General features: G+C 51.7%; 1 protein-coding gene across 1 annotated transcript in view; it reads right to left on the reverse strand.

Moving 5' to 3' along the window:
• NSMCE4A (NSE4A component of SMC5/6 complex) overlaps window positions 1-12,257 on the reverse strand; it is a 221,158-nt gene that overhangs the window by 27,135 nt on the left and 181,766 nt on the right. The window contains exon 10 of the mRNA XM_086922955.1: window positions 9,934-10,023. Within this exon, the coding sequence (XP_086779081.1) occupies window positions 9,958-10,023 (66 nt within the window). The 3' untranslated portion in view covers window positions 9,934-9,957. The remainder of the gene's footprint in view (window positions 1-9,933; window positions 10,024-12,257) is intronic.

Consider the following 12,257-nt stretch of genomic DNA (forward strand, 5'->3'; position numbering starts at 1 on the left):
TGCCCTCCGAGATCAGGACATGGCCGGACAGGTTGCCCTGATGCTGGGCCCACTGAAACTTCAGGTCCCACTGCAGAGCCTGCATCCGCCAACGGGCGTGATGCACCAGAAGGATGCAGGAAGCCATCAGCCCCAGAAGCCGCAGCGTCAACCTGACCGAGACTCAGGATAAAGGCTGGAAGATTGGGATGAGAGCCTGTATATCCCGAATCCGCTGTTCGGGCGGGTAAACCCGAAACTGCGCCGAGTCGAGAACCGCTCCGATGAAAAGGAGCTTCTGAGAGGGGCACAGGTGAGACTTCAGCACATTGATGGAGAACTCCAGCTGGTGCAAGAGGTCCGCCGTCGTCTGGAGGTGGCTGACGACTGTCTGGGGCGAGCCCGCCTTCAACAACCAGTCGTCGAGGTAGGGGAAGACTGAAACCCCTAACCTGCGCAGATGAGCTGCGACCACCGCCATCACTTTCGTGAACACCCTTGGGGCGCTGGTAAGGCCGAAGGAGAGCACGGTAAACTGAAAGTGCTCGTGGCCTACCGTGAACCGCAGGTAACGCCGGTGGTATGGCAGGATGGGGATGTGGAAATAAGCGTCCTGCAAGTCCAACGCTACCATCTAGTCTCCTGGGTCCAGGGCAGATAAGACCTGAGCCAGAGTCAGCATCTTGAACTTCTCCTTCCGGAGGAAGCCGTTGACATTCCGTAGGTCCAAGATAGGGCGTAGGCCCCCTTTGCCCTTCTTGGGTACCAGAAAGTAGTGGGAGTAGCAACCACGTCCTACTTCTGGCCCAGGAACGCGCTCGATGGCCAAGAGGGCCGCAACTTCCTCCTGCAGAAGCCGCAAATGATCCCCCGATACGCGGTGGTGTTGCGGTGGCATGGCTTGAGGGGTCGTCTCGAAGGGGAGGGAGTAGACCCTCCGGACGATCTGCAGCACCCACCTGTCCGAAGTGACAGTGCGTCAGTGAGAGTGGTGATGGCGAACCCTGCCCCCCACTGGCGTCACATGGGTCGAGAAGCACGGACTTGGAGGGTTTAGAGGCGGATGCTGCGGGGGAAGGTGTGGACTGGCCTCGCCGTTGTCCGCGACCGCCTCCACGGCGATTTCCACGGCCGCCACCGCGCTGGAAGTTAGTCTGCGGTGTGTGGCTGGCAGCACATGTGGGGCGCCCCTTCCTTGGCCACAAAAGGAGCAAAAGGCACCCGTTTGCTGGCGCGGGGCCGAGAGGCCCAAGCACTTGGCCGTAGCCCTGGAGTCCTTAAAGGCGACGGCCATCAAACGGCATGTCCATCAGTGTGTTTTGGACATCGGCCGAAAAGTTGGCGGCCCTCAACCAGGCGTGGCGTCTAACCGCCACAGTCGTTGCCATTGCTCTACCTAGTGAGTCGGTGGTATCCAGCCCACACCGGATAGAATATTTGGCTGCATTTCGGCCCTCCACAAGGGCTTGGCCGAGTTTGGCCCGTACCTCCAACGGACACTCTGGCAGCACTTCCGCAACCGTCTCCCACAGAGAGTGGGTGTAGCGGCCCAAGAGGCATGCGGTGTTGGAAGACCGCAGTCCCAGACTAAGGGAGGAGAAGATCTTTTTTCCGTACTGCTCGTACCTCTTGGATTCCCTGTCCGACGGAGCCGACAGGAATGCGGTCTGGGAATTGGATGCCTGGATGACCAGGCTCTCGGGGGTGGGGTGGATGGACAGGAAAGATGGGTCGCCCGGGGCCGGGCGGTGGCGTCTGGCCACGTTCCTATCTACGGGCGAACCCGTAGCGGGCCTGGACCAAGTGCCCAAAAGAACGTCGGTCAAGGCCTCATTAAAGGGCAGCAGAGGCTCGGCCGAGCTGGACTGCGGTTTAAGGACCTCAGTGAGGAGATAAGTCTTCATGGCCGCGATGGGGAGCTCAAGGCCCAAGGCCTTGGCAGCCCTCATCAACACCACACTATAGGTTGCCCCCTCCTCCGAAGCCACGGTAGGAGGAGAGACAAAACCAGTGTCAGGAGAGGTGTCCAGACCACTGGCCTCCCCAAGTTCCCCTGTCCAGTCCTCCTGAGACAGACACTCTCGGGTCAGAGGGTCCTCAGACCCCTCCCAATCCTCCTCATCCCCCATCTCCTGATACTCAGGGTTTTCAATTAATGGGGCCGGCTCATTGAAGTAAAACTCCCCAAGCACAGTCGAAAGCGGCGCCCAGCGGCGCTGTTCCGACGTCGGAACCGGAGCCAAGGAGGCATCGGGGACGGCACCGCCCGAGGACGGCGCCGGAGGAGACACCTGATGCGGTGTCGGGAACGTGGGGCCCTGCGGCGCCAGGCCCGAAGGCGCCGGCGAAGCACTCGACGGCGTTGGGGCCGAAGCGCTCGATCTCCCCCGGCGTCGCGTCTTGCCCAGGGACCGAATGGTGTGGAGCAGGCCCGCGACTCCAGCGGAACCGCGCAGGCGGTGTCACCCGAACCCCCGGCCGCGTCGCGCGAGCGTCGGGGGGAGTCAGAAGAGCGATGACGCCTCTTCGACTTCTTGTGTTTCTTACCCGACGACGACTTCGACCCCGGAGGAGTGGTGCCTACTTCCGGAGCGGTGGTGGCTCCGGGCCCGCAACCTGTCCCTCGACCTCCCGTGGGACCGGGACCCCTCGCGGCGCCGACTGCCGGAGTTAGAGTTGCCTGCGGGACCGCTCCCGTCTGGCTTTCGAAGAGAGGGCCCGGCAGTCGGAGCAGGCCTTGTCGTCGTGGTCGATGCCTACACAAGTTAGGCACAGGTGGTGAGGATCCGTGACCGACATCGCGCGGTCGCAATCCTCGCAGTGCTTGAATCCGGGAATCCCTAGGGCACCGATTGGAGTCGTAAGAATTCGAGAAATTATCAAAAGTGATCCAAAAAGTTAGTCAAAAATTGACTAAGGAGAGGAGCTTCGCGGGCAACCAAGATGGCCGCGTAAGCTCGGAGCTCCGCGGACCTTCCGATCCTCCTCATATATCCTGTTTGAAATCCTGATCCACGCGGGTGGATTCTTATTGCTGGTGGTCTACTGAGGTGGGAGCTGCCTTCCGCCTTCGAATCGGTGGTTCCTACGCTGAGCTACGTCGAGTTGAACTCCATGCCAGGGCTGTGCCATTGTCTCTCCGGTCTCCGCCACTCCGCACGATTGGATTGCGTAGTGACTGCCTGCTGTCCGTACTGGCGGAGTGCTAGTGCCTACAGTGCGTTCTTTCATCGGCCTGACCTAACTGCCTAGCTCGGATTTTCCTCTTGGTTCGCTGGGCTCTGGCTTGGCTGGTGCAGCCCTTTGTCCCCATCGGAACCAACATGGCGGGCAGAGGGGACCCCGACAAGACGTCGAACAAAGGCGTCCACGGAAGAGCACAGTCACAACAGAGTAGAATTGAGCGGTATGTCCAGCCGAAGACGCCGCCTGCAACGGGATCTTCTGCCAAGAGCCTTCCACCTACGGGCTCACCTGATGGCTCTGAGCCTACCCTGAGCGACATCATGGGTGCCATTACCAGTTTTCGGGCTGACATGCAGCAGCAACATGAGATTTTGACCCACAAGGTGGACACTATGGCTGTTGATCTGACTCTCATTAGAGCCGACCTGGGCAAGACTAATGATCGAGTGAAGTCACTGGACATTAGGACCTCCAGCCTAACGGCCGACGTCTCGGACCTGCAAACCGAGGTCCGGAACCTGCGGATGACTGCGGACCAATTCTCAAGGAGGCTGGAGGTCTTTGAGGGACGTGCCAGGCGGCAGAACGTCCGCATTGTCGGTGTTCCGGAAGGGTCGGAGGAAGCGGCGACGGACCTCTTTGTGGAGGACCTGATAAAGACCCATTTGGCACCGTCTGGTCTTAGTAACTTTTTCTCTGTGGAGCGTGCCCATCGGGTGCCGGGCGGCCCGCCGAAGTCGGGCGTGGCGCCTAGACCCATCGTAGCACGGCTTCTCAACTTTCGGGACTGAGATGCGGTCCTGCAGGTGTCCAGACGGCATGGACCGCTTAAGTACCAGAACGCTGAAATACACTTCTACCCGGACTTTACCAGGGCTGTTCAGCGACAGAGCTATGCGGGCGTAAAGCGGCGACTGCGAGACATGGGATATAAGTACTCAATGATGTTCCCTGCCAAACTCCGGATTGAACATGAGGGCCGTGCCCTGTTCTTTGACTTCGCTGAGAATGTGAGTGAATGGTTGGACACCTTGTCCCCGCGTCGGGACGCTCAAGATGAACAAGATGGAGGTGCGGCTGGTGGCTCGGATCTATGAGACTTGGCTCTACTGTGTAACACCGGCGATTGGTGACCCTGCTTCATGAGACTGTCGGTATTGTTTTTAAGTGACCCTGCTGACTTTCCTGTCGTTACATGGAGGGTGGCGGGAGGTGTTCGCGGAGATTCCTTTCTCCTCTGGGACTTTTTGTAGAGTAGTTTATGGGGCGACAGGCACACTGCTGGTTGGGGGGGCTTTTTAGTCTGATGCAGGGGTGCAGGGTGGGGGTTGCATTTGTACAAGTTTATTTGTTTGTTCGTTCTTTCTCTCTTCTTTCCTCTAGGCAATGGATCATGCTCACTGCTGTTTTTCACTTGATGGTTGGGTTGGCTGGGTGGGACGGGTTGTGGGGCAATGGGGGTAGGAAACTAAAAGTGATCAGTTGGAATGTTAATGGGTTGGGTGACCGTGTTAAAAGAGGTGTGGTGATCCAACTGCTTAAGAGACATATGCCCGATATTGTGCTCCTACAAGAGACGCATTTGATTGGAAACTCTTGCAAAGCTCTTAACCGTAAAGGCTACAAGATGGTGGCCCACTCTGGGTTCTCTTCGGGCTCCCGAGGGGCGGGAATTCTGGTGCGTGCGTCCCTTCCCCTTGAGATAGACGTCACTGTGATTGATGAGAGGGGGCGCTACGCTGCAGTGGCGGGGAGATGGGAAGGGCGTTCCCTCGCGCTACTTTCGGTTTATGTTCCCCCAGGCCTACAATCCAGCACTTTCCAGGACCTTGGTGGCGCCATTTTGTCCTTGCCTGATGGTCTATTGATAATGGGGGGTGACTTCAACTCAGTCTGCTCTGGCTCCCTGGACCGCCAACCGCCGAGAGATTTCCTCAGTTCCCAGCTGTGGTTGCCTTCCTTTCTTGACTCCATGGGTTTGGTGGACAGTTGGCGACTATTACATCCCGCGCTCCGCCATTTCTCCTTTCTTTCGAGTGCCCATGGCAGTCTCTCCCGTATAGACTACGTTTTTACCTTAGCTGCACATGCGTCTGCCGTGTCTGAGGCCCGCTTTTTGGCACGGGGTATCTCCGACCACTCCCCGTTGTGGGTCTCGTTTGATTTTAACATCGTCCTGTCTGACCGGCCGGTGGCGGTTAACCCATGGTATTTCCGTAATCTCAAGACTCGTACACTCCTTGCTAAGGCCATCAACCTCTACTTCTCGGAGAATGTGGGCTCGGTTGGCTCGGCTATTACCTTGTGGGAGGCATTCAAGACTGTGTTAAGGGGTGAGGCTCTTGCTCTCATTGCGGAGGCCAGGCGAGTCAGATGCCGACCTCACGTGTATTGAAGACGAGGTTTTGCGCCTCGAGTCCCGACTGGGACCCGAGCCCGACCCCTCTCTTTTACATGCCCTTTCCCTTAAACAGACGGAATACCATGTTCGCCACGAATGCTGCCCTTACCCTGGCCAAGGAACAGCAAGGTCGTATCTACGACGTTGGGGATAAAGCTGGGAAACTGCTGGCTTGGCTGGACAGGTGCGAGATGGCTATCCGCGTGGTGCCTGAGATCTTGGGCGACGACGGGGTCGCCGTCACGGACCCAAGTGCTGTTGCCGAGTCCTTTGCTGATTATTTCCGGGGTGTCTACACTTCCAACTCAGACCGCTCCGAGGCTGACTCGGCTGCGTTCCTCTCAACGATTGACCTTCCCTGTCTTTCTGAAGAGGACCGTGCTGACTTAGATCGAGACATATCCGCTGACGAGATCGCCTTGGCGATCCGTGCACTAAGGTCGGGTAAAGCGACTGGCCCCAATGGTATTCCGGTCGAGTTATACAAAACTCAACCGGACGTGGTCTCCACGCACCTGCGGACTGTTTTTGAAGGCACTGGACGAGGGCCTCCTCCCCCTAGATCAGAGGCTGGCCACCATTGTGGTTATTCACAAAGAGGGAAAACCGAGAGACGTGTGCCGATCCTATCGCCCTATCTCTCTCCTCAATGTGGAGCCTAAGATCCTAGCCAAACTGCTTGCTAATCGATTGGTTGGAGTCATCGCTGACTTGGTGCACCCGGACCAGTCGGGTTTCATTCCCCGCCGTAACACTGCCCTTAACCTGCGTCGGCTCCATGGTGTTATGGCCAGAGCCCACACCCTTGAGGAACCGGCGGTGCTTGCATCTCTGGACGCCACGATGGCCTTTGACTCTCTCGAGTGGAGATCTCTGGGCGGTGCTGGCGAAGCTTGGATTTGGACCGGTCTTTGTGAGTTGGGTGCAACTCCTTTACGCTTGCCCGCTGGCTAATGTCACGGTCAATGGCCGCGTGTCGGCGTCCTCTGCCCTTCACCGTGGTACTAGGCAGGGTTGCCCCCTGTCCCCTCTCCTGTTTGCCCTGGCTCTTGAGCCGCTTGCGGCCATGCTAAGTACACACCCGGACTTACATGGCATAACCTGGGCCCCGGGCTTTGAAGATAGAGTTTCCCTGTACGCAGATGATATTCTGCTATACCTTACTTCTCCCTGCAAGTCGCTCATTGTGGCATGCGACGTGCTCAGGCTTTTTGGACGCCACTCTGGCCTGGTAATCAACTGGGCCAAGTCTTCTCTTTATATTCTAAAGGGGGACACGCCGCGCCTCCCCAGAGGCTGCAATATCCAGATGGCCGGACAGGGCTTTAAGTACCTGGGAATATACATTTCCGGTAGTTCCAAGGCGCGATACGACCACAATCTGCTCCCCCCTCTCCAGCGGCTGCGGAGAGACGTTGATAGCTGGCGCAAACTCCCGCTCTCTCTCCTGGGCCGGGCAGCATTGTTCAAAATGATGTCCTTGCCCAGGTTCCTGTATGCCTTGCAGAACACCCAGGACCCGGTTCCGGCCCGCTATTTTCGGGAGATTGAGAGTTTGCAACGTGCCTTGCTCTGGGATGGTCGACCCAGTGTCGCCATCCAGAAGCTCACGGTACCATGGTACGACGGTGGCATAGCCCTACCGGATGTACGTCGGTACTATTGGTCCTCTCAGCTCACTGCTATCAACCACGGGTTCTATGGCCCTATTGATAGCCCAGGCTACGTAATGGACAGGTGGCTCTTACGCGGTAGCGACTACTATCGCGCTCTGTATTCTAAATCCTTTGATCGGCGCCTGTCAGGCCCGACCAAGGCAGCGGTTCACACTTGGCGGACGATCACTAAAGCGCAGGGTTGGCAGGGCAGACTGACTAGGTTTACCCCACTGTACGACTCTGATATCTTGGGCAGGTTGTGGCACACCAAGGGCTTCGACAAATGGGATCTCATAGGCATCTCCAGGGTGGACGATATGATTACTAAGGGTGAAGTCAAGACCTTTCCTCAGTTGCAAGCCGAATACCGTTTGGGCGATTCGGAGTTTTTCCGCTACGCCCAGCTGAGACACGCGTTGCTCTCTGCCAAGCCGACGGAGGGAGAGAGAGATCCCCGAAAGCTCCCCCTTAGAGGACAGGATACTGGATGGCCATATGCCTGACAGTGCTATTTCCCTGTCCTATAAGAAATTGATTAATGTCCGAACTGATCTCCTCCTGTGCTTGCGAGACCAATGGACGGCGGACGGCCTGGAACTTGACGATGAGGACTGGCAGAGTGCAGTGTCCTCCCCTAAGGAGGTCGCTATTTCCTCACGTCTCCGACTGGTGCAATTTAAAATCCTTCACCGGGTGTATGTCACCGGCCGACGGCTCTTGCATATGGGATTCTCGCCCGATGGCCTCTGTCGTCGAGGTTGTGGTGCTCTCGCGACCTTTTTACATATTCTGTGGGGATGCCCCGTCATTGCCCCCTACTGGGCGAGAGTGCACCGGATTATGGGAGAGGTGACTGGTGTGGTGCTGGCTGCAGAGGCGCGGAGGTGTCTCCTTAACGTTTGGGAACCGTCTGACCACAACACGTCGCAGACTCGTTGGGTGACACTGGGCCATATGGTTGCTAAGCGTGATATTGCTCAAAAGTGGGGTGCTGCTACAGCCCCCCTGGTGGTACAATGGAAAGCCAACATGGATTGGTGCATGTTCCGAGAGAAGACGGTCTATGTAGCCAGGGGGAGGCCTCAGACGTGGAATAAAGTGTGGGGGGCATGGAATGCGTACAGGGGCGATGTGTGCCTGCCGCCGGAACCTGTCCCCCTGGACGAACGCTCATCACCGTAACCTGTGACACCAACTGTTTTATGCGGTTTGTACTTCTCCTGTTTCCCCCCCCCCTCCCCATCCTACCATTCATTCTTTTTATCGATTCTCTACCTGTCCTCCTATGCCCTTTGCCGACTCCTTGACGTCTTTGTTGCTCCATTGCCACTCTCATGCGCCTTTTGGCGTTTCTTTTCTTGGTTTAGTTCTTTCTTAAAAAAACAAAAAACAACCTGCAATGTTCTGATATGAATCACCTTGCACTTTTCTCCTCCTGATTCTATGCTGCCTTGCCTCCGGGATGTTAGGCTGAATAGCTGTGTGCTCTTTTATAATAAAGGTTTTAAAAAATGTAAAAAAAAAAAAAAAAATTTGACTAAGGGTTACTGCTTTTTCCAGATCTGCGCTCGCTGGCGCGGAAAGAAGAAGAACTGACGTCAGCACGCGGAGGCGGCGTCTAAGTACTCAGATGACGTCATCACGGCGCCCACGACGGAAGCGGAGCCGCAGACGACGCGCAAGGGTACTGCTACGCAAAAATTTCCGGATCCAGTCTGACATCTGGGGATATTCTAAGGTAAGGAATCTATCACTAACGTGTCTCTTGTAGATCTTTAAAATTGTTTCAGTATGCCAAAGAAGGAGAATACTTGGAGAGGATATGACTTTGGGCCACCTTTAGCTGTTACTTTGTCATTTTACTAAAGAGAGTAAAAAAATATATTAAAAGGTTTTATTTGAGGAACACAGTAGCTAAACAATTGGAGTACTTATTCTCAATGGAATCTGTGAAGGCTGTACTGGCAAAGGAGTTATTAGACCATATGTGGAGACTCAATTAGTTATAATTCTATGTATCAAAATAAGAGTTTTTGATTAGGATTATCAGATACATAATACAGAAATGTGAAATGAAATCTTATAAAAGTTCGTAAAAAACATATTATTTCCATACATAAAGGAGTACAAAGTGGCATGATTATAATGTAATGAGTGCAAACGGAGGCTGCATGTTTTCAAGTGTTATTTTCACTGGTTACACAAAGTGTGCTGATTATTAAAGAAATAATAGCCAAGACATTATCAGATTAAAGGGACAGTTAGCTCTCAAATACAACCATAAAGATATCGACCAGTACCAGTTAATCCCTTCTAAACAATACTTCAATGCCAAACAAAATAAGTATATAGCAACAGGGCTTCCACTTAGCATGGAAGCAGCAAAAAAAATAATTAAAAATAAGGCAAATATACAAACATATGTTTACAGCTGTTTTTGAAGAGCTAGAAGAGCATGAATGAGTGATAGTGGGAGAAAGAATTCTACCCCACGATGAAGGAAATGAAAAGGCCTGGTTTGCTTCTATGATTTCAAGCGCAGCAAGAGACCTGCTATAAATACAGAGATTTTCTACAGAAATCTGCAGGCAGCTTCTGACAGGCACACAGCTAAGGAAGGGGCAGGTCAACTCTACACCAGCACACAGAGAAAACATACCATAACAAAACCAGAATAAAAAATACGCAACACAAAAGAGGCAGACCTACTTTAGGAAAACTTGCATCGCCAAGTCACTCTGAAGGGACAGACACCTGAGGGATCATGGGCTCTGTTATTTCAAATGTTGCTATAATATCCTAGTAGAGAGGAAAAACTAACATTAAAACTTAAATATATTAAAACACATATTTAAATAGCTTTGGCATTTCTTTGAAAGTGGAAGACACATTTTTAAACTATGCAAGCTGAGGAAATCTCGCTTTATGGAGTCAACATGCGGTTATTGTATAGAGTAGTATGCATTACATTTACAGAGTCTAATAACAACTTGAGAGCTGTTTTCTGACCGAGTGGTTTATGGACAGCTACAATTTACATTCTGTAAGATCTCTGCAGTAACACAATTGATTCACAAAAACTGCGTAGCTGGCGGAGATACCAAGAGATTTGATTAAAGGTTACTTTATCTTCCAAGCCCACCGAAATCATTTTAAATTTGTGATTGAGTGTTGTCCATTTTCTAATTTTCATTATACATACGTTCTTACAAAATTTCCAATTACCTTTGTTATACGCATGATAATGGACTTACACGTGGTAGTCTGGTGCTATCTCACTTTGTGCCCCCTTTTCCACTGTTGAATTGTGATTTTGTATGCTGCCCATTTACTCTTTTTCTTTTTCCATACTTTGTAACACAATTATCACTTCCTAGCTACCTTTGGTATGCCCGTGATTAATGCATTTGACCCGAGTATTCAGCTGTTACCTCACTCTGTGTTCCCTCTTCCAACTGTTATTAGAAATTAAGTAATCACAAGGGGGAAATCATCAAGATATTCTTTTGAGATCACAAGAGGGTCAAAAAATCAGGGAAATTGCCGTTTTGAACCGCTCAAAAAGGCACAATGATTATTCTTGCTGCTATGCCTCCAACATATTAAATGTTCAAAATGAACACTCCTGATTTTAACATCAATTGCTTCATACTATCTATCAGACCATCAGTGGAAAAGTCAGAGAGACCTGCTGTACCATAATGATATTCTCGGTCACTAACTGGTTCAAGGAAGGAAATGCGATCGGGAGAACAGTGACACTAGAAAACAAGCATTGGAAATGCAATAGGTCTCGCATTAGGAAAGTTTGAGCTATTGGTATTGTAAATGACACTTTTTTTATTTATGTGTTGGTTTTGAAAGTAGCAAAATTATTAGCTTTGTCAGTTACAATGTCATAGTTTTAACTTTTGAAAATGTGATACCTATAGCATTTGTAATGCAATGTGGGTTGTATTTACGTGACTTCGATGTTTTGATATTACAAATAACAATGGCTTTTAATTTTGTAAATAATTAATACTTAAATAAAAGTTATTGTAATTTATAATGGTAAACGTTTGTAAATAACTTTTGTGAAGATTATGTTTAGTGGATGTGGTGATGGTGGATGCGGTGGTGGTGGTGGATGCGGTGGTGGTGGTTGTGGTGGATGTGGTGGTGGTGGGTGTGGAGGATGTGGTGGTTGTGGAGGATGTGGTGGTTGTGGAGGATGTGGTGGTGGTGGTGGTGGATGCGATGGTGGTGGAAGTGGTGGTGGATGTGGTGGTGGTGGTGGATGCGATGGTGGTGGAAGTGGTGGTGGATGTGGTGGTGGTGGTGGATGTGGTGGTGGTGGTGGATGTGGCGGTGGTGGTGGATGTGGCGGTGGCGATGGATGTGGCGGTGGTGGTGGTGGTGGATGTGATGGATGTGGTGGTGGATGTGGCGGTGGATGTCATGGTGGATGTGGAGGTGATGGTGGATGTGGTGGTGGATGTGGTGGTGATGCTGGATGTGGTGGTGGATGCGGTGGATGTGGTGGTGGATTCGGTGGTGGTGGTAGTGGTAGTGGTGGATGGGGTGGTGGTTGTAGTGGATGTTGGGTGGTGGGCCGTTTTTCAGCCGATTTTTTTACAGGGCCGATTTTGCAGCTATGCATTAAGAAAGTTTGAGCTATTGGTATTGTAAATGACAAATATTTTATTTATGTGCTGGTTTGGAAAACAGTGAATTGAATAGCTTTGTCATTTACAATGCCAATAGTTTTTACTTTCGCAAATGTGACACCTATAGCATTTGTAATGCAATATGTGTTGTAGTTACGTGACTTAAATGTATTGATATTACAAATAAAAATGGCTTTTATTTTTTTAATAATTAATACTTAAAAGTTATTGTAATTTATAATGGCAATAGCTTTTGTAAATAACTTTTGTGAAGATTATGTTCATTGTATTTTATTGTGATGAAAATCCAAGAACAGAAGTAAACTATTAACATATTTTTGTGACATTTGTAATGAAGCTTGAAACATTGAGAGAACATATTTG

Source organism: Lissotriton vulgaris, chromosome 5 (assembly GCF_964263255.1).
Source record: "Lissotriton vulgaris chromosome 5, aLisVul1.2, whole genome shotgun sequence".
Taxonomy (NCBI): Eukaryota; Metazoa; Chordata; class Amphibia; order Caudata; family Salamandridae; genus Lissotriton; species Lissotriton vulgaris.